General features: G+C 40.2%; 2 protein-coding genes across 3 annotated transcripts in view; one reads left to right on the plus strand and one right to left on the minus strand.

Annotated features, from left to right (window-relative positions):
• The window catches only part of slc4a5a (solute carrier family 4 member 5a), a 41,591-nt gene extending 28,761 nt beyond the window's left edge, over nucleotides 1-12,830 (plus strand). Inside the window, exons 14-25 of one of the 2 annotated variants that reach the window (XM_087848959.1) lie at nucleotides 1,171-1,442; nucleotides 3,549-3,610; nucleotides 3,918-4,109; nucleotides 5,640-5,753; nucleotides 6,097-6,258; nucleotides 6,405-6,583; nucleotides 6,752-6,824; nucleotides 7,259-7,327; nucleotides 7,688-7,861; nucleotides 9,886-10,071; nucleotides 10,183-10,241; nucleotides 12,560-12,830. In XM_087848959.1, the coding sequence (XP_087705085.1) occupies nucleotides 1,171-1,442; nucleotides 3,549-3,610; nucleotides 3,918-4,109; nucleotides 5,640-5,753; nucleotides 6,097-6,258; nucleotides 6,405-6,583; nucleotides 6,752-6,824; nucleotides 7,259-7,327; nucleotides 7,688-7,861; nucleotides 9,886-10,071; nucleotides 10,183-10,241; nucleotides 12,560-12,725 (1,708 nt within the window). In that variant the 3' untranslated portion in view covers nucleotides 12,726-12,830. The remainder of the gene's footprint in view (nucleotides 1-1,170; nucleotides 1,443-3,548; nucleotides 3,611-3,917; nucleotides 4,110-5,639; nucleotides 5,754-6,096; nucleotides 6,259-6,404; nucleotides 6,584-6,751; nucleotides 6,825-7,258; nucleotides 7,328-7,687; nucleotides 7,862-9,885; nucleotides 10,072-10,182; nucleotides 10,242-12,559) is intronic. The other variant, XM_087848960.1, reaches the window with a different exon arrangement.
• A 514-nt stretch (nucleotides 12,831-13,344) lies between these two features.
• Nucleotides 13,345-19,942, minus strand: ogfod2 (2-oxoglutarate and iron-dependent oxygenase domain containing 2). Its single transcript, XM_006797531.3, has 7 exons — nucleotides 19,731-19,942; nucleotides 19,557-19,613; nucleotides 17,072-17,182; nucleotides 16,884-16,983; nucleotides 16,050-16,174; nucleotides 14,844-15,101; nucleotides 13,345-14,702 (listed from the first exon to the last, which is right to left on the minus strand). Exons 1-7 carry the CDS (start codon nucleotides 19,863-19,865, stop codon nucleotides 14,436-14,438), a joined length of 1,053 nt encoding a protein of 350 aa, XP_006797594.1. The 5' UTR covers nucleotides 19,866-19,942; the 3' UTR covers nucleotides 13,345-14,435.
• Between the last annotated feature and the right edge of the window lie 1,430 nt (nucleotides 19,943-21,372).

A 21,372-nucleotide genomic window follows, 5' to 3' on the forward strand; every position in this document is an offset into this window, starting at 1 on the left:
CTGCAGTTCTGCTGAAGTAATGAGTTCAGCTACCATTAAATACCAACCCTCAAATCCACTTTGTACTTACCTCGATTTATATTGACAGCCCTGATACTACAGAGTATACATGTAAACACAGCCTGCTACATAGTGTTTGTACTGAAACAGTGAACTATTTTAAGTGTGAACAAAAACAAAATGTTAACCAAAATTCAAACTGTCTTTATTGTCACAGTGAAAAATTCCAAGAGTTATATTTGTTTATACGAAATATTTGTTTGCATGAAACAAACTAGGTCAAGTAGATGACATCCCAGCCTGATACATACTGATGCGCCCAAAAATACCAGCGCTTTAGCTGGTGTTGTATTTTTCTGAGGATTCTGCAAAATGTGGTCCTATACAGAGCCAGTGTTGCAGAGACAGCTTTGAGATTTCAGTATGTTAGTTTGTATGTAGAGGGTTTGTTAACAAGACAGCATGACAGATGTGAAAAATGCAGTCACCTGTATTTAAAGGTGAGATAAAGATTGACAATGAGTGTGATCCGATGCCTTTGTGCAGATGATGCATGTAATAATGTAGTAATCGTTGATAAACGCTCATGGGTCAGAATATCAGCTTGTTGATGGACATTAGGGCTCGCTCCTTCTCAAAGATTAAATAACATTAGTGGGCTTCCACATGAATGCTTATCTAACTTTATCACATTTAACTGTGTGTAAAAACTGAATAGACTTGGAAAAACAATCAACAGTTTAAATATACAGAATTATAACCAGTTTGAATGTAATAAATTTAAAAAAAACATTCATTAAAGCTTTTTTTTAACTTGTGTAGATTTAATTGTGGAAAGAATTATAATTATATGCATGCAAAATATATATGCACGATAATAGATCTATTTTGTGTATGTGACTGATAAGATGATGATATAAAGAAGGAAGGATCAGAAGTCCAAACCGAGTCCTTCTTGTTTAGTTGGTGATTTCGCTCACACATATCATGTGTTTGATTACTCAAGCCTTGATATTTGTCTGTAAACACTCCAAACACGGTTGTTTTTCCACATCAAGCTGCTCTATATTCACAGATAATGTACTGTTTGCACAAAACTGGATATCTTTGTGTTCTGTGCCTCAATTCATCATTGCTCCCACCTGTTTTTCTGACCTGTCGCTTCCACAGGAGCAACAGCATAGATTACATGGAGCTGCGTCTGTGGATCGGCATGCACTCGTGCCTACAGTGTTTCATCCTCGTAGCTACAGATGCCAGTTACATCATCAAATACATGACGCGTTTTACTGAGGAGGGCTTCTCCAGCCTTATATCCTTCATCTTCATCTCTGACGCCATCAAGAAGATGGTGGGCGCCTTCAAATATTATCCCATCAACACAGACTTTAAGCCCGACTATGTCACCACCTACAAGTGCGAGTGCCTGGCCCCAGACCCGAGTGAGTTCACCCCTTGACTCAGGGATAGAGAGAAAAGGGGGATTATTAGTCTCATTGGACTGACATGACAGGCAGATTACAGAAGCAAACGCATGTGTGTGTTCACTTTATCAACAGCTTTATTTGAGAATGCCGTCAGCTTTAATGTCTTGACTTCATTGGTTTAATTATTATGTATAACAATATGTGAATAAATGCAGTACAGCAAACTAAATAACTTTAATTATGCATAGGGCTCATGATAGGGTCAGGAAGCAGGATTTATTAACAAGATCTGTTGATTGTTGACAAGAAAAGAAATTATCACTCAGTGTTATTGTGAATTTTATTTATCTCAGCTTTGGTACTTATTTCACAGTTAAAATATTAAAACTAATTTCTCACGTATATCAGAAAAAAGATTTAAAATGAATGGCTGTCGAGGTAATAATGCGCATCAGTTTTTAGTCGATCAGGTAATAATGAAACGTTTGCCTGCTACAAAGAAATGTTAGATCTTTTTTTTTGTCCACTGGTTTCCTTTGCAGTGTTCGCTCACTGACAGAGCGTTCACTCTAATGGCATACATCATTAATGTGTCTCCTAGCAAATGCCTCCTGTGGTTATTTTAAGCTGCCACCGGTCCACATTATTTAGCACACCGAAGATTAAATTATACTGTTTTAGCTGTTTTTGACCATCTATAGCTGTACAGGCATATCAAGCATATGTTGGAGGCAACTTATTACAACTATTAACATCACACAGAGAGGACTGACAAATAACTACACTATAATATGTCTGTGGATGTCTTTTTCATCATTTCTTTATACTTGTGATGATATCTGGAGTAGAGTTATAATAGTTTTGTATTTTCTATTATTATTTATTTTTATTTCACTTTCACCTTTTGGTTGCGATTTAGTGTAGTCATTTCAGCCACCACCAGTATTGTTATTGTTTGAAAATGCAAAGTTTTAGTTTCCGTTTTAGTCTTTATAATTAGTATTATTGTCTGGGGGAGGCAGACAGGGGCGCCACCGGGAAGGGGTTGGGGTGGTGGCGGGTCAAGGTAAGGCTGTCCTATGTTGGTAATAATGTAATAAGTTTGCAGAAAAGCTGGTGCCAATCCATGGACAGATCACTGGTGCATCTCAGTGCCAACACAGAGACAGGCAACAGTTCACACTCTTACCTGATCCAACACTTATCTGTCTTTATTGAACAAGTTTCATCAATCAATCAATTGAAGCAGATTTTTATGCATTTTAAAATCTTAATTGTTTTTTATATGTACCTATTTTCAGTGATATCAGCTATAATAGCAGGAAATTAACTAGGCATATCATTCTTTTCTTTCTGTTTTTGCCATCTTTTTCAAGTAACCTACATTTGACAGCAGCATAATAAAAATGGAATGCAACTTTTTAACCCTCTCAGGCTCAAATTAAACTTTTTGTTGCTAATGCACAACCAAGTCCTGCAGTGGTACTTCTGAGTAATCAGGTTGTTAGTTTTTAACTGCTGCAAATCGGCAACGCCTGCGTTGAGAGGGTTAAAAGCGGTTGACTCGCAGTCCTGTAGATATACAGAGCCTCAAATATACCACTAAAACGAAGTATATTTCCTCTAGATTTTTATTTTATTTTACTTCATTTTTTGAAGTTCACCAAATCGCTTCAGATAGTTTTGATTTTTTAAACAGTGATTTCGTTTAGTTTTCTGTTTTTTGTTTGTTTGGTTTTAGTTAATTATAGTAACCTTGGTGTGCAGTGATGAATAACAGCTTTATTCTTCTTGGGTTGAGGGGTTTGATGATGGTAATCTACCCACCTTTTTTCAAGTGCAGGTAATTTGCAGTCATTTCTGCAGACATTGATTTCTGTAACTGATTGTTATCTTGTTTGCTTTTGCCATGCACAAACAATTTGGCTGCCGTCTCTTGCAAGTGAGTACCCCTTTGTCTGTCTGCATGAGACTCGGAGTGCTCTCTGTCCAGCTGCTGGATTCTCATTATATTTTGCGTTTCTTCTTTCCTCCCCTTTTGTTTTCTTCATCACCCCATCTACACTATCCGACTCATTACTTGGCTCCTCCCTACTCTCTCTCTCCCCAATCCGTGAACAGTGGCTGCAATGATCTTCAATGGTTTAGCTCCAATGCCAGATAACAGCTCTAGTGTCTCTGGGGTGAGTGCTTGCTTTCATTAAATGTTGAATTTTCTACTTTTTGTTGCTATATTTCAAGATAAATGTCCACAGAGTTGGCGACATTGCAGCTGCAGACATGCTTTGTTTACAGCTAACCCAGGTGTCAGCTCTGTCTCTAAAAGAAGTCGCTTTCCCTCCTCTGTGTCTGCGTCTCTCCATCAACCCCACTGACCTTTCACTATTACTAACTTTACATCTGCGCCGACAATTTTTTGCTCTCTACGTGTCTTTGTCGAAACACTACGCTCTTCTTCATCCTCTCTTACTGCTGCCAACACCATCCCAGTTGAATGTGACAGCTCTGGACTGGAGCCAGCTGAGCAAGAAGGAGTGTGTGAAGTATGGAGGCTCTCTGGTGGGAAAGTCCTGCAAGTTCGTCCCCGATCTGGCCCTCATGTCCTTCATCCTCTTCTTTGGCACCTACTCCATGACCGTCTCCCTCAAGAAGTTCAAGTTCAGCCGCTACTTCCCAACCAAGGTGGGTAAACTATCTGTCTACATATGTGTCCTTTTGAACCAAGTTACACAATGTTTTTGCAAAACTCATAATGAACTTTTTCATCATAGTGGATTGAAAACAAGTATTAAAACAGTCTATTTTTTTTTTTTAAAGAAAAGACCTATACATGCAAGCAAAAAGACCGAAATTAATGAAAATGTACAAACCAGCAGAATTGTTTGAGCAGGTGGAAGAGAGCCTGGAGAGGTGGAGGTAAGAAGAAGCTAGACTGAATACATGTATGTAAACAGTAAAGCTGCAAGTAGAGGTAGTGAAGTTAGATGTATTTAAATACCTGGGATCAGGTATGGACAGGATTAAATATGAGCATATCAGAGGGACAGCTCAGGTTTAGCGGTTTGAAAAAAGTCAGAGAGGCAAGGCTGAGATGATTTGGGCATGTGCAGCAGAGTGATCGTGGATATTTTGAACGAAGGATATTTGATATGGAGCTACCAGGCTGGAGGAAAAGAGGGAGGTCCCAGAGAAGATTCATGGATGTAGTGAAGGAGGACAGGAAGAGGGTTGGTGTGACAGAAGAGAACACTAGGGTGAGATGGAGGCAGATGATCTGCTGTGGCTGAAAGAAGAAGAAAGAAGAAAAAATGGCTGCCAGGTTTTTGAAAGTATTAGATGTTTTTGGGCAGAAAACCTAGCTATTAGATCATTGTTCTTCCTTTTTACCTGCACAGCAACTCTTTCAATTCAATTCAATTCAATTTTATTTATATAGCGCCAAATCACAACAAAAGTTGCCTCAAGGCGCTTCATAGATACAGAGAAAAACCCAAAAAAAATCCCTTTTCTTTTCCTCATTCAAGTCTGTCCCGTATCTAGCAAGTGAAAATAAAAAAATAAATAAAATAAACAATAAAAGGTGAATCAAATAGACCATTACGGCAAGGCTGGGATGGTCAATTTGGTAAAGTAAATCCGTTGGGCATCTTTCTTCGCCTTTAGACAATAATTCTGATGGCAAAAAAAACAAACGGGACAGGCAAAAAGGAAAAAAAAAAAAGAGAGAGAAAAACCCAACAGTCATATGACCCCCTATGAGCAAGCACTTTGGCGACAGTGGGAAGGAAAAACTCCCTTTTAACAGGAAGAAACCTCCGGCAGAACCAGGCTCAGGGAGGGGCGGGGCCATCTGCTGCGACCGGTTGGGGTGAGAGAAGGAAGACAGGATAAAAGACATGCTGTGAAAGAGAGACAGAGGTTAATAAAAGATATGAAAAATAGAAGTAAATAGAAGAGACTAACAGATATCTCTTCTAGCAGGAAGTGCAGAGCCAACCAGACAAAGAAGTAATTCTTCTTATTTTACTGTATTCCTTTTTCAGACACCAGGATTACATTTGACCTTACGTGAAACTTGACAGGCTACTTTTTCTTTTCAGTATTTATGAGCAGCTTCCTGCCTATTAGACCTTGGAAGCATCTCATCTTTAAGTTCTGCAAATGTTTATCTTTGTAATACAGACTGTTCTCTTTTTCTGTGTTTGGCACCAGCTGAGGAAACTCATCAGTGACTTCTCTATCTTCATGTCCATCATGACCTTTGTTGGGCTGGACATGTTAATGGGACTCAAAACTCCCAAGCTTATTGTCCCAACAGAATTTAAGGTAATTTCCAAACTGTTTATATTTAGAAGAAAACAAGTAAAAAAACAATTTCCAAAATGAGCAGCTCTATGACATGTTGCTGTATTGGGGACTGGTAGGGAATTTTGAATGGAAACACATGAACATTTTGGATAACAAACGTGCTCAGAGTTAGAGAAGACGATCCATGCTGCTGTTATATCTGTTAGTGTTGCAGGGATGCACTTTGACCATCTACAGATTGCATTAACTCTCCACAACAAAAGAACTTCATCACACTGGCTTAAAATTATGTTCCAATAATGATCTTGTGGAACTGAATCCTCGCTTTTAATAAAAAATAAAGCTGCCTTTCATTTAACAGCCAACTCGACCGGGTCGTGGCTGGCTTGTGATGCCTTTTGGGAAGAATCCATGGTGGGTGTATCTGGCCAGCTTTGTGCCCGCCCTGCTTGTCACCATCCTCATCTTCATGGATCAGCAGATCAGCGCTGTCATTGTTAACCGCAAGGAGAACAAACTTAAGGTAGGTGTGCAACCAGTCAAATCAACATCAAAAGCCAAAGTAACAGTCACGAAACAGTGCTATAAATTCAGACAGAAGCCTATCAACTCACAGCCTGCCCCTTATGAGGTTGCTTTTTATAGAAATGATCTTTGTTTGCCCTGCAGAAAGGCTGTGGCTATCACTTGGATCTGTTCTGGGTTGGAGTCCTGATGGCCACATGCTCCTTCTTGGGTCTGCCCTGGTACGTGGCTGCCACCGTCATCTCTATTGCTCACATCGACTCTCTGAAGATGGAGAGTGAATCGAGTGCTCCAGGAGAGCAGCCGCAGTTCCTCGGGGTCAGGTCGGTCCACAGTAGCGTAAAAACAGTGCAGTTTGTCAAATAGGCCGCCACTACCAACATCACAGAGCTACAGAACCACTGTCCTAAATCCTTTGTAGCTGACGTAGACAATTGCATTGTGAAACTGACTTGACGCTCTCTTGTGTCCCATCAATGTCAAACATACAGAGAACAAAGAGTGACAGGCATACTGGTGTTCGTTCTCACTGGAGTCTCCATCTTCCTTGCGCCTGTACTTAAGGTATGAGGTGCATAATGGATGTTTTTATTTTTGTTTTTGTAATTGCTATATGAGGCTTTTTTTCTTTGCTGTTTCCTCAAGATTTGTTCTTATTATCTGCAAAACTCAAGATGCTCACTACTTTTCCGTACAGGGCAACAAATTCTTTCTGAAAATATGTGCAATAAATTGGGATTATGAAATAACAATGTGCAATATATAAATTAAAAAATTTATGAATCAATAAATTATGTTAAACAAATTTCAGGTACCCACATTTTGAAGCCTCCATATTAGTTTTTCAGTTACCCTGTTTGGGTGGTTATTAGCTTGGTTAGAGCTGTGTCTACAAACTCTACACATCTACACTCATTTTTGCTAAGAGTCAGAATTTCACTCTCATTGTGATGCTGTGAACTCTCTTAATTATGGCCAACATGTACCTTCACTTGCAGTTCATCCCCATGCCTGTGCTGTACGGTGTCTTCCTCTACATGGGTGTAGCATCTCTCAGTGGAATCCAGGTACCATGCGTATGCCAGCTGGTGTTATTTATGATTTGAGGAATTTGTGGCTGGGCAGCTTACTTATTGAGTTACAGACAGCAGATGTGAAGTGGCTTATTTAAAGCTTTTAAGCAAAAAAATGTAACAATAACAACCAACAGGTATGCTGATACCATTATGTCCATATAGACCGCAAAGATGAAAAAAATCAAAAAGAAAAGAAAAAGGTTTTCATTTTGACACAATGTGTGAAACAACAAAAAATAAACTGCACAAGTCTGCTCTAAATAATTTAAGCACTCGTGATCGTTGTAAGTTTATTTGTATTTAACATAAATTCCTGCCCCTCAACCCTCTTGTTGTCATTGCCTTCCACAGTTCTGGGATAGGATAAAGTTGTACATGATGCCTTCCAAGCACCAACCTGACTACACCTACCTGCGTCATGTTCCTCTCAGAAGGGTACACCTGTTCACTCTGATCCAGATTATATGTCTGGCTGTGCTCTGGGTCCTCAAGTCCACCTTCTTGGCAATCATATTTCCCGTTATGGTAAGTGTGATGAAATACTCCCTTTTGCACCACAAATTATAGATCCTGTGTTGTGAGATGGATGGAGCTGAGAGACAAGTGTTTTGAAATGGAAGAAACACAGATGCTGCTGCTAAAACTACAGGGTGGGCCATTTATATGGTTACACCGCAATAACATGGGAATGGTTGGTGATATTAAAGTCCTGTTTGTGGCACATTAGTATATGTGAGGGGGCAAACTCCTCAAGATGGTTGGTGACCATGGTGGCCATTTAGAAGTCGGCCATCTTGGATACAACTTTTGTTTTTTCAATAGGAAGAGGGCCATGTGACACATCAAACTTAATGGTTTTGTCACAAGAAAAACAATGGTGTGCTTGGTTTCAATGTAACTTGATTCTTTCATGAGTTATTTACAAGTTTCTGACCACTTATAAAATGTGTTCAATGTGCTGCCCATTGTGTTGGATTGTCAATGCAACCCTCTTCTCCCACTCTTCACACACTGATAGCAACACCGCAGAAGAAATGCCAGCACAGGCATCCAGTATCCGTAGTTTCAGGTGCTGCACATCTCGTATCTTCACACCATAGACAATGGCCTTCAGATGACCCCAAAGATAAAATTCTAAGGGGGTCAGATCGGGAGACCTTGGGGGCCATTCAACTGGCCCACGACGACCAATCCACTTTCCAGGAAACTGTTCATCTAGGAATGCTCGGACCTGGCACCCATAATGAGGTGGTGCACCATCCTGCTGGAAAAACTCAGGGAACGTGCCAGCTTCAGTGCATAAAGAGGGAAACAAATCATCATGTAGCAATTTCAAATATCCAGTGGCCTTGAGGTTTCCATTGATGAAGAATGGACCCACTATCGTTGTACCCCATATACCACACCAAACCATCACTTTTGTTGTTCCAACAGTCTTGGAGGGATCCATCCAATGTGGGTTCGTGTCAGACCAATAGCGGTGGTTTTGTTTGTTAACTTCACCATTCACATAAAAGTTTGCCTCATCACTGAACAAAATCTTCTGCGTGAACTGAGGGTCCTGTTCCGATTTTTGTTTTGCCCATTCTGCAAATTCTGTGCGCCGATCTGGGTCATCCTCGTTGAGATGCTGCAGTAGCTGGAGTTTGTAAGGGTGCCATTTGTGAGTAGCTAATATCCGCCGAAGGGATGTTCGACTAATGCCACTCTCCAGTGACATGCGGCGAGTGCTACGCTGTGGGCTCTTGCTGAATGAAGCTAGGACAGCCACTGATGTTTCTTCATTAGTGACAGTTTTCTTGCGTCCACATTTTGGCAAATCCAACACTGAACCAGTTTCACGAAATTTAGCAAGCAGTTTGCTAACTGTAGCATGGGAGATGGGTGGTCTCGTAGGGTGTCTTGCATTGAAATCTGCTGCAATGAGCCGGTTACTGCGTTCACCAGATATCGTCACAATTTCGATCCGCTCCTCACGTGTTAACCTCTTCGACATGTCAATGGCTGAGAACAAAGAGAAACTTGTAAATAACTCATGAAAGAATCAAGTTACATTGAAACCAAGCACACCATTGTTTTTCTTGTGACATTACCAATAAGTTTGATGTGTCACATGGCCCTCTTCCTATTGAAAAAACAAAAGTTGTATCCAAGATGGCCGACTTCTAAATGGCCACCATGGTCACCACCCATCTTGAGGACTTTGCCCCCTCACATATACTAATGTGCCACAAACAGGACTTTAATATCACCAACCATTCCCATGTTATTACGGTGTATCCAAATAAATGGCCCACCCTGTACATTAATCTTTTCCACACATAGAAGCTGTAAATATGCAGAATATGTAAAAGCGATAGTTTTAATGGTGTTTTTAAAGTATGCAAATACTGCTCTGATTTTACTGTGTCAACCAGTGATTCCCATTAACATCACCTATACATGGCATCCAGAAAATCATATTCACAGCATAACTCATATATGAGATGAATGTTACCAGGAGCTGAAACAAGATCTCTGTGTTGGTCTGTCTCTGTGTCAAACACCAGATCCTGGGTCTGATGGTGGTCAGAAAGATGCTGGACATGGTCTTCTCCCAGCACGACTTGGCGTGGCTGGATGACCTCCTGCCTGAAAAAGAGAAGAAGAAGAAGGATGATGACAAGAAGAAGGGAAAGGAGAAGGAGAAGGAGAAAGAGAAGAAGAAGCCCAAACCTGATGACAGTGAGGAGGAGGTGAGAAACTCAAGCTTTTGCTGCCCCCTACAGGACTGACAAACCATGACATAAGTGTGTGAAGCGCACCGTCTGTACTGTGTGTGTACGTGTTTGCATGTTTGCTTGCAGGACAAGTACCACGGCTACGCGAACCACTCACCCAGCTCTGAGTCAGACTTGGATCGAAGGTACTGTGTTCTCAAACTGCACATCCCCTACAAAGACCTCGTCTATCCTGATGTCACACAGACTCAGTGGGGAGCATACTGCCAGGCTGCAGCCACACGCAGGGCTCTTTAACACACACACATATATATATATATATGTCAAAGTGCACAGTTAAAGGGTCAGTTCACAAAATATACATAAGGATCAGTGATACTCGGTCAGTGATGTAGCATAAGACATAAAACAGTCCAAACTAGGAAAATGCATTCAGCATAATTTCACGCACTGTTTAAATCCTGCATATAAGCACAATTTTGAAGAACTTATAGTATTTTTGTCCACAACATCTCAAAGGTTTGTAATGTACTTTGTTTAGAAGCATTTGTTAATTTTCAGGTTCAGATTATAAAAAGAAAATATAGCTGACAAATACCCTTTGATGTGTTACTATAAATTAAGATATGCAGTTGTTCAAAAATAATTAAAAGTAGCTCCAACTTTACCAGTTGGTAAGCTCCTTTGATTTAAAGCTATATTAATCTCACCCCCCTCTTTTTTGCTGAGAATATTTCTTGGGTGGAATGTACCTGCAAAAAAATGTATTTGTTACACTGATTTCTGTATAGCTCATTACCACTAGAGGGAATTGCATGTTTGTGCAGTTTGGGTGAACTGGAACAATAAGAAAAAATAAAAAAAATAAGAAACTTTAACTGAATGGCTCATCAAACTAAACAGGAAACTGGCAAATACTTGGATAGACTCGGTTGCATGAAAATTGATCACATGGCCTTTTTATATTGATACACCGACTTATTGCACACCCTTTAAATGGCCTGCATTTTAACAAGAAATTCAATTCATTACTTCTGTATTTTCCTCTGTATGTTTTGTAAACATACATATGTGCAGTCCCATGGTTGTCATCATGTGTCATGTTTGAGTTCGGTCTCCTCTCCATGCACTTTAAGGCAATGCAGATGTTGTGCTGAACAGTGTAATGTTTTAAATATCTGACAGCCTGTGTCTGAGCTGCCCTCTGCACACAACTCAGCATGTTGTTACTCTTCACTGCTCACCTTAAAGCAGTATAGTTTTGCTATGTATCTCAAAGGCTTCAGTGTTCATTGTGTAGTTTAACATAGTGTGCGAGCAGTCAAACTAGATGAAGAAGTTATTGTGTGGTCTTTTTAGTCCTGTGTGTATCTAGCACATAGAGAGGATATATTTTAGGCCTCTGTATACACAACTGTATAATCATCCATGTGCAGCATACATCATTTGGTTGTTTCTTTTTCTTCCATGTGCTGAATCTCTTTAGTACATCAGTCACACCTGCATGTGATATGTAGTCAGACCCCAGCTCTCCAACCTGCCTCCGTCCCTCACAGCAGTTTCATTGCATACATTTTGCACTGAAAGTGCCATTTACATTATTTAACCATAAATACTGTAACTTTGGGCTGTTTGCCCTTTGTGGCTGATTCAAATGTTCCCATCATGTCTGCATTGCTTTATAAGAGGCATGGTTTGGAATTGACACTGTGAACTTGTTTGCTGACATGCAGCCATCTGTGGAAGTACATAAATTCTCTGTGACGTTATTTTATTGAAGGATTTATACAAACACAAAATGCATTGATCGCCGGACCTTTGAAGCTATTGTACGAGTTTTTATACAAGTCTTTACAACATGTGCTGACATAATGCAAAAGGCAGGCATGCATAATAGTGCACAATCAAAAACTCAAAAACACTTGATATCAGAGTCAAAACAAATTTATCATTGCAAATTAACATTTAAAAAAGTAGGATGTTTTATTATTATGTTATCCCAATGTACTCAGTAAATTCAAGCTATGTTTGCTCAAGGTTAATTTAAACCACAGGCTGCATATAAAAGATGGGTATGGCCACAATAGCATCACCCAGTGGTTAATGAAGTCCTCTTATGAAAGCCAGATGAGCATATTCACCATTTCCGATAGACGTCTTTTCAACTAGACTTGATTTAGAAACCAGGGCTCCCCCTGCTGGCCATTAGAAGGAATACGAGTTTAGTGCACTTTACTTTTCAGACCATAATGTAGGTACAGTCTATGTCATTCACAGTGTGGGAACCATCAGCTAGTCTGCTGACTCCCTGTGGGAGTAACAGCCAATATTTTGGGACTGATTTCACTCATTAGCTAAGCGCTAACCTAAACTGCTGTGGTCATCGTGTCTCACAGCCAAGCTCCGCCGCATTCCCCTCCCCTCCTGGTAGAACCACTGTGTCTTTGGCTATGGGTGTGTATGGTACCTGGTGTATATGGTAACTGGACCTTGCCCTTCTCAGCATCACCCTCCATTTGAAGATCTCCTGTCCGTCGTCTCCTACCATGACCATGGGCCGAGGAATGCCGTGCCCGGTGCCCCAGGTCAAGATCGAGATGGAGTCAGATTACGATTCAGACATCGACCACCACCGGCCTCGTGACATGAGCAGTGAGACCACATTATAAAGCTGAGATACGATATCTCATTGACTGAAGAACATAAAACAAAGTGTGGGCAGACTACTGAAAGCAGCCAGTGCTGACCCGCAGACAGCACAGGATGGCACAGACACCTGACAGCTGAACCCAGTGAGATGGGACTGATGCAATAACTGCACTTAAGACTGCACTTGGATAAGTTTTTTTTTTTAATATTATTTTAAACTGGTCCATTTGGCATACATTGCTCTGAATGGTACATTGAAAACTATATACTTGTGTATGTGTATAATGTAAAGGACTGTAACAAGCGGAAACATTTATCTGTATAGTGTTTTTTTGTGAAAATATATCTTATTATAGCTATATTGTACTATCATTGTAATTACACTAAATCCACACTATACAAGCCCCAAACTTAATGTACTCAGCTCTCATAAGCCTGCATGTACAGAACTGGATTTCAATGCAAGATACATGAAAATAAGCAATACCTTAGCAACCAGAGCCATGCCTTTGTTGCACTTGTGTTTTGGTGTGTTTGAATATGCAACAGTGAACCTGACCCTCCCCACCTCCCAATTTCCCCCCAGTTCAACACTATAATAGCACAAGCAGGAGTAAAAAGAAACAACCAAAAGGCCATGATGTTGTGATGTTTGTTGAAAAGAATCCATTTATTTTGTAAGATGTAGCGAGCAGGTTCATATTAGTGTTCTTAAAAAAATCTGTGTGAGAAATTAATTACTTCAACCACATAGCAAAGACATTTACACACAAAGAATATTATTAATGAACTAACAGAATTTGTGTAATTAAACTTCTATTATTTCAAACTGTGCGTGTTTTTTCCTCAGAGATATAAAGCAGGGATGTATCGCAGCCAAATCTGTGGCTTAGCAAATGTTGATTATTCCAGCAGTGCTTTCATTCTTTCTGACCCAAGAGGCACATTTTGCTAAACATTAAACCTCATTTATCTGATAGGGAAATACAACAAGGCTTTAATATTAGCAATGTGGACTTCTGCAGCCTGCAGATACATACATTTATAAACAAATATGCCATCTTCTTAGAAATGCATTGATCATATGGTAGATGACCCCCTACAAATTCTGACTTTGTTGAATAAAAGGACGCCTACTGATGACTGAAATCCAAATGACAATTGTGCAACAACAAAAAAGTTTGTAGAAGAAAAACTTCCAGGGCAAAGAGAGAATTGTAAAGCCTTATTTTAGGAGAAATTCAAACGTTTTAAACAGTTTTATCAGATCTGATTGGTGATTCTGAAAATGCAATATCCCATGACTGGAAATCTTCACCCAAAACACTGAGTGGCAATATTATCTCAAGAAAATATTATAAAACGGGACACTACACTAAATGTCTGAGCCAAATATTAATATTATTACTATTCACAGCAGACGGCTGCTCCTCCCCAAGAATCCTCCTTCCTGTTCAAACTGAGTTATTCCTCCTAACTGTCGCATTTGGGTTATTCACAGGGAAGGGGGTCATCTGATTGTTTGGCTTTTCTCTATTATATAAAGCACCTTGAGGCAACTATTGTTGTGATTTGGCTGTATATAAATAAATCTGAATTGACTATTACTAATATTCATAAAATAATCATCCTAATTTCAAATGAGTGATATTACTTCATAAGAATTCGTTCACTTTAACGTCTTCCTATAATCAGCCAGTGCAGTCTTTAGTCAAAAGGAACTGGTTGCATCACGTCAGCGCGCATGAGATGTTCTGTGGTGGATCAGAGTGTTTTGTGAAGCCATCAGCAAAGCCCTCCGCTTCCACCAATGTGGGTGTCCTGTTGCACATGGGGCACTGTTTATTTCGTTCCTGTGAGGCTCTCATCCAGATGATGAGGTTCCAGCGCTGACCAGAAGAGATGGGTAAGGCACCATGCATATGTTGACCCCGATGGAGGAGGCCCTCAGTCACCCTGTGTTCAACCTCTGAGCACTCCGTCTCACTTACAGGAACCTACAGAGAGGGCAAAAACTATTAATTATACTTTTGTATCAAATAATTTTAAAATTATTTTATATCTATATGTTTTAGTTGTACACAACAAAAACGAAAAACATATCATAAACAACACATTAAAACATAGCAGGGCATCACCTGTCTCATATCACCAAAATAAAGGTTGCCCTCAGTGAACTCCTTGCCCAGTGAAACATTCAGGGTGACTTCTGCATTGTCATAGTGGTAGCTCAGGTCCAGATCTTCATTCATGTCATATTTGACCACAAAGGCCTTGTGACTATCCAGACAGCACCCCCCACAGTCTGGATAAAGCAGGGAGGTGAGTGGCAGCAAGTACTGTTCACGGAGAGGTGTGATGAAGTGCTCGTCAAAGCCCAGCTCATTAAGGAGAATCTGAAGATACAAGGAAGAGCAACAAGACAACTTATACAGCTTTATTTCTACAAAGGTAGAGACACTCTCTGAAATGTAAATAAAAGCACAAATACAGGAATTTCCAAATCATTTAAACCGTCCATTTAAATTGTTATACCTACAAAAGACAGCATATCCAAGTAATGCTTACAAAAAGAAATTCCTGTGATTTTTTTTAGCTAATTTGGTGAAGTATTAGAAAATAAATAATTGCATTTATTTTTTTGGTTGGGCAAGTAGTTAAACATACAGCCCCAACCTCCCATCACCCCCACTCGTTTGCAGCAGAAGGCTCTTCCTTGAGCCTGGGTCGTTTCTTATGGTTAACAGGGAGTTTTTCCTTCACACTGTCTCCAAGTGCTTGCTCACAGGAGTTTCAAGGCACTTTATATTGTAAAGTGCCTTGAAGTGACTGTTGACTGCACGGATTGCTAGTGGTTGCTGTCTCCAAATAAACGTGTCCTGATTTGGACGCTCTGAGATCAGCGGTTTGGAAATAACTCATGAGTATGGATTATGATGCATCTCAATGCAGTAGGCAATTAAACTCAGTTGGTTGCCAACCGCTTGTATTTGGTTAAATCCCCATATAAAATGTATCTACAAAGAAAAAAATAAAGCGTAACTTGAGACTGAGACAGCATTGTGGGAAATCTTGGATGCTGAATCCTCCAAGCTAAAAAGGAGAAACAGCAAACAGCTTATCACCGCATAATCCAAAAGCCAGCATCAGTGATGGTATGAAGGTACATTTGGCATGGATCACTTGGACATCAGTGAGATTAGACAAAATCTATAATAATTCAAACTTGTGGCCCCAAATCTTGTTTTTAGAGTCATTAAAGATGTAAACATCTGGCCACAACTGCACAGTTAAGGAGATGGTATAGAGTGTTTTCAGCGGTTCAGAAGGCTTTAATTTATTACCCCATACTGGTTCATTGTGTTGGGTCTTCCTTTAGGGGCTGCAGACTGCTCAAAGTGCTTTAACTCCTCCATAAGATCCTCACAGAAGCTCTTGTCAAATAAAGGAAAGCGATACACTCTTGGAGCTGCAACAGAGAGGAGAGAATGAGTTAAAGATGCTCTGTGTGGCATAAAGCTGTGGAGTTAATGACAATAAAATGTCTTGATTGTCTTGAGCTGTGGTAAAACTTCGGGCACTGTGATTCTAGCCTTTTCTTCTCCGCCACTTGTTATAAATCAGTAGTTCTATTAATAGACATCATTGCTTAGCATTCAAACTGAGCCATCACGTCTGTTATGGCCCTAGCAGGTCCTGCCATGACTTTGACCCTGTATGAGTGTGTCCTGCCATCTCTTCCGCCTTAGGGGCTGCCTTTTTTGGTACAACTGAATCTACTCAGCAATTAAACCAGATAAGTCCAAAGAAAGGAGAACTCTGATGCCAGAGAGCCTTTTATTTTGGCTTGCAGGTTGTGAGGTGTGTTTGCTGTGGCTCTGTGTTACTTTCTGGTGATAAAGCCTTTTTTTAAACTTACTATCTGGTGACCAAGTCCTGGGTCTTACCATTTTCTCCTTTCTTTCAAAGGTGACAACAACTTCTCCATCTCTCTAGTTGGATTTGTAATAACAATATTAATAAAAGCCTTAATTTAACAATTTCGCCTCCATGTCTCCCTTTTCTCAATTCAGACAGTTTTTGTTAGTCTCCCACATCACTTGGACTTTTTAGGGAAATGTAACAACTTCATATTTGAATCTCTGTCTCTGAGGAGTTGAAAGAACTTCCCAGCTTACCCACTTGTTCCTCCAACAAGCCTAAGAGGCCTTCTTCGGTGGCACTGTCGCTTTGACAGTACTCAACAATCTGTTTGAACTCTGAAGCAAGGTAAGACTCCTGAGGGGAAGTGAAGTGCAAATGTGTTTTATCAAGGTGTTAATGTTTCATTATTCACAATGCTGATGATGGTTAATGCAGTGACTACCTGGAGATGGTAGACATGAGGATGCAGAGGCCGGTAAATATCTTTGATAGCAGCAGCTCTTTGAGCAGATGTCACACCTAGATGCTTTCGTCTGTCCACTTCCTGGGAAATCTAAACATAAACAGGGCGGACACTTTCAGTTTATTAGTAATGCAAAAATTTCTCATTTGTTACCTCAGCTTCTTTTCATAAAATATTAATTCTCTAGTTATCTCAGCTCAAAGCACATTTTTTGTGCATGTGTCATTGGTCGTGTCCAAATTCATGGGCTGCATCCTCCTGAGGACGCATTTGTAGACAGATTACGTCACAGTGACGTGCCATTGTTGGAAACTCCAGTTTCCAACAGCTACTAAGTTTTAAAATTACTCATACTAATCTTTCTGGGTCACAAAATAAACTTTTAACATATTTTCAGGCGAGAAAGTAGCTGTGTAAACATCAAATATCTGCTCAGTTTATCAAGATATCGCATATTTGCAAAAGTGCTTCGAAGTTTTCGGAGACTTCTGCTACCCACCAGCTCGATAGCTAGCCGGGAGCTTGAGGGTCACTGAAGCCGCCGAGAACGGCACAACTCCTGGCACATCATTTTCAGATCACCGCAGACTTTCGCTACTCAGGTTAAACGTAATATATAAGTCACTCAGACAACCTAAAAATGTTATTGTTTGGCTTTTTTCAGTGTTTTATTTGTTCGAGAGTAAATCGGTTTGGACCCGGACCACGTACACCTCGAAGGCAGGGTCCTCAGGAGGATGCAGCCCATGAATTTGGACATGACCATTATGACCGTATTTGTTGGACTAAGGTGGTCTAAATCTGGGAGTAATCTGGGTCCTAAACTCCGTCCGATTCAAGTCCCAAAGTCAAACGAACACTGCAGCATCACTGAGAGTTAAAAACTGTCTAAATTCTTTCATCTGTAATAAAATGATCAGCATTGCTGCTTTACCAGGTCTAACTATGAAGTTTAACATCCAGGAGGCGACTCCTGGATGTTTTTTTTGCACTAGTAAAGTTTTTTTTGCACTAGTAAAGTTGTGGAGTTGTATTTTGTATCGCAAAAATTATATCGTCAGTTATATCGTTATCACAAATTTTCAAATATATATCGTGATATATATTTTTGGCCATATCGCCCTGCCTGACCTATTACCATGTAAATGTGTGGTTAATTGTTCAAAAATGTATTTAAAAAAAAAAAAAAAAAAAAAAAAGCATTTTTAGGCATGTTAATAAAATTAATCAATTTCTGCTATTAAATACCTAAAAAGTTCAACTGGCATGGTTTTTTGTACAACGTCTATATATTTATCTATTGACAGCGCTGTAATTTTTCACTGTTATATTTTTTATATATTTTCACTGTTATAGCTTTATTTTGATACCAAGATTGTAAGCACAGTGTTTGTAATTGCAGAGAAATAATCAATTACATTTGGGCATTGCATTTTTGAGCAGGAAGCTCAGAAACCCCTTTGGGGCTTAAGAAGTTATGGTGATACTTAAGGAGGTAACACCTCAAATCTGATGAAACATCTGGTGACGCATAGTGTTTTTTAAAAGCTGAGAAATGCACTGTATTTGATAGCTTGCTGCAAGACCTCCATTAGTGAGTTAGCACGGATTGCGCCGTGTGTGGGGCTGGACGGTTCTTATCATTTTGCAGAAAAAAAAGAGACTGCTAAAAATAAAAACATAAGAAGTTTTTGGACAAAGCTTGTGTTCTCCATTCTTTAAGCACTGGTTCGAGCACCGTTTAAGCACCAGCACCGTTTCAAAAGTACCGATTTGGCACCGGTATCGGATAAAACCTAAACTATACCCATCCCTACTAAACACAGGCATTTTTACAAGTCATTCAGAATCTACTACTCTTGAAGGTAAGCTCTTGATGCCATAATGCTTTTTGGTTCTTAATTTATAACTGCTGCCTTAAATGTTTTATTATTAGTGGTCCAGTGCGGTTATTTTTCATTTGATGTTTTCATGTTGTTTTATGGTTGGGTTTGGTTTTGCCAGCTTTAACGTAAATAAATAAGCGGTCTGCAGCAAAACTGGGTTTGGGTCATCACTTTGTCTTCCAAGACAACGACCAAAAACACATTACAGTCCATTCAGCATTACTGACTGGTCTGTGGTCCGAATCCCATTGGAAATCTGTGGGGTGAACTAAAGACCATCACAGAAGACCATCAAAACCAGAGGAGCTTGAGGGATTGCTCACTGTGTGAGACTTGTTGCAAACTACTACAAAGAGCTGCACCCTCTTATCCAGCAAAAAAAGACAAACAACTGACTGTTAGCATCCCCGGCACGCTAATTATTTTGAACTTGAAAGTTTTTTGTGAAATCATTGTGTTTCTGTGTACAAAGCACAATAATGTAAGGGTTTAAAATACAACCGGGATGCTTGAAACAGCTGTGTCAAAAATCCCTTGGCCTGTTTAACAGCACTTGTAAAATACAGTATACTTCTTACCTGGTTGAGCACTCCCTCAAACTGTTCATCCGTGACGCAGCCCAACTTCTTCAGCAGCTACGCGGTAACAATTAGCAAACAATACACACCTGTCAGCTCACAAAGTTGCCATGTCACCATTTCTCATCATATTTGTATTTCATATCAAAATGTAGCAAACTGGTATCCACTCACTGCATGGTAGTCCAGCCTGAACTGCTGCTCGGACACAAAACGAACATGGAGCTTGTATTCCTCCAGAAAAATGTTATCAGTCGTGAAACAGTCACAGGTATAAAACCGAGGCTTTTCTTTGCCTTCGTTCGTCATTGCTGCCTGTTCAAAGATAACTGCTTAAGACAGGGAAAAACATTACCACGGACACTACTGTCAAACGCACGCGCTGTGACGTTGCGCTCAGTGATAAATATGTCACCTCCGGTTCGACGTCCTCCAAATTAAAAGCACCATACATACATACATCCCATTCCATCCGTCAATAGCCCCTCCGTCCAAAAGGCGTCAAAAACATGAGACAGTTATATCAAATATGAACAGCCCTTATATACACTGAGCCTAGGTCCATGTTTTAATTTTTATTTTCGTGTGTGTGTGTGTGTGTGTGTGTGTGTGTGTGTGTGTGTGTGTGTGTGTGTGTGTGTGTGTGAGTACACAGTATGTCTATGTGTGCGTGTGTTGGGTGGGTGGTGTTATAATCTGTAGACAACTATAAGTATTAAAAAAACATCCACCTGGGAGTTAGATGGAGACAATGATGGACTCGAGATGCATCAAAAAAGGGACTTTTTGATTTTGTCTGTTTTCCACTGTATGTGCAGTAATGTGTCAGTTCGCACTAGTTGAAGTTATGACGCCTGTGGTTAGACTGTAATCATGAGTGTTAACAGAACTAAAGTGGTTTCAGTATAAAACTACACTTTTTAGTGTGATTTTGAAGGTTCCTGGAGGAACATTGGATGCACTTGTGTCTGGATTATTGCTTAGTGAAACTTGTGGTTGACACTGAGTTCGAATGGATCATGTTCCACATGTTCCCTGAACCAGATGGTGGACAACAGTGGGATGCTGCTGACTTCAACTGAAGGAGTGGGGGCACCAGTCACAAATGGCTCTTACTACTCAGCCTCCAACGGAAGTTATACATCAGTTTGTTTTTTGTCCTGTATTTAATGCTTGACCACCTCTTTATCTTCTCAAGGATATTTAAGTGTGCACCAGAGTGCACAACAAGTCTGTTTTGTGGACTTGGGTCCACCTTCTGTGGGAGATGCTTTATGAATATGGGGTGTCTGCCCACTTACTGTGAGCCATTTGGTGCCTGTGCAACTGCAATAAGAGCCAGCAGTAAGTCTATTTCATGGTGGGTGTTGGACTTCGCCAGGGCTGTCCTTTGTTATGATACTCTTCATAATTTTTATGGACAGAATTTTTTGGTGCAGCCAAGTGGTGAAAGGCTTCCATTTTGGTGGCCTCATGATCTCATCTCTGCTTTTTGTCGAAGATGTGGTTGTGTTGCTTTTTTGAAGTCGTGGCCTCCAGCTTACAGTGGAGTGATTCACAGCCGACTCTGAAGTGGCGGGAATGAGAATTAGCATCCTCAACCCTAAGGGCATTTATTCTCAGCTGGAAAAGGGGGGATTGCCCACTCTGGGCCAGACACGAGTTTTTAACCAAGTGGAGGAATTTAAGTACCTTTCATCTTGCATCCACACCCAGTAGCGGTTTTAGATACGGGCTACACGGGCGGTTGCCCGGGCGGCATCATGGTGGGGGGCGGCATAAAAAATAAATAAATAAAATTTAAAAAGTTGCTCGT

This window comes from Neolamprologus brichardi, chromosome 12 (assembly GCF_056152115.1).
Source record: "Neolamprologus brichardi isolate AB-2024 chromosome 12, ASM5615211v1, whole genome shotgun sequence".
NCBI classification, from domain to species: Eukaryota; Metazoa; Chordata; class Actinopteri; order Cichliformes; family Cichlidae; genus Neolamprologus; species Neolamprologus brichardi.

Bases quoted from the DNA above. Each gene is read 5' to 3' on its own strand.
- ogfod2 (XM_006797531.3), bottom strand. From the start codon at position 19,865: ATGACGAACGAAGGCAAAGAAAAGCCTCGGTTTTATACCTGTGACTGT. The intron at 17,183-19,556 runs GTAAGAAGTATA...GTTTATGTTTAG, and splicing joins TTGAGGGAGTGCTCAACCAG to ATTTCCCAGGAAGTGGACAG. The intron at 15,102-16,049 runs GTAATAAATTAA...TTGTATCTTCAG, and splicing joins ACACAATGAACCAGTATGGG to ATTCTCCTTAATGAGCTGGG.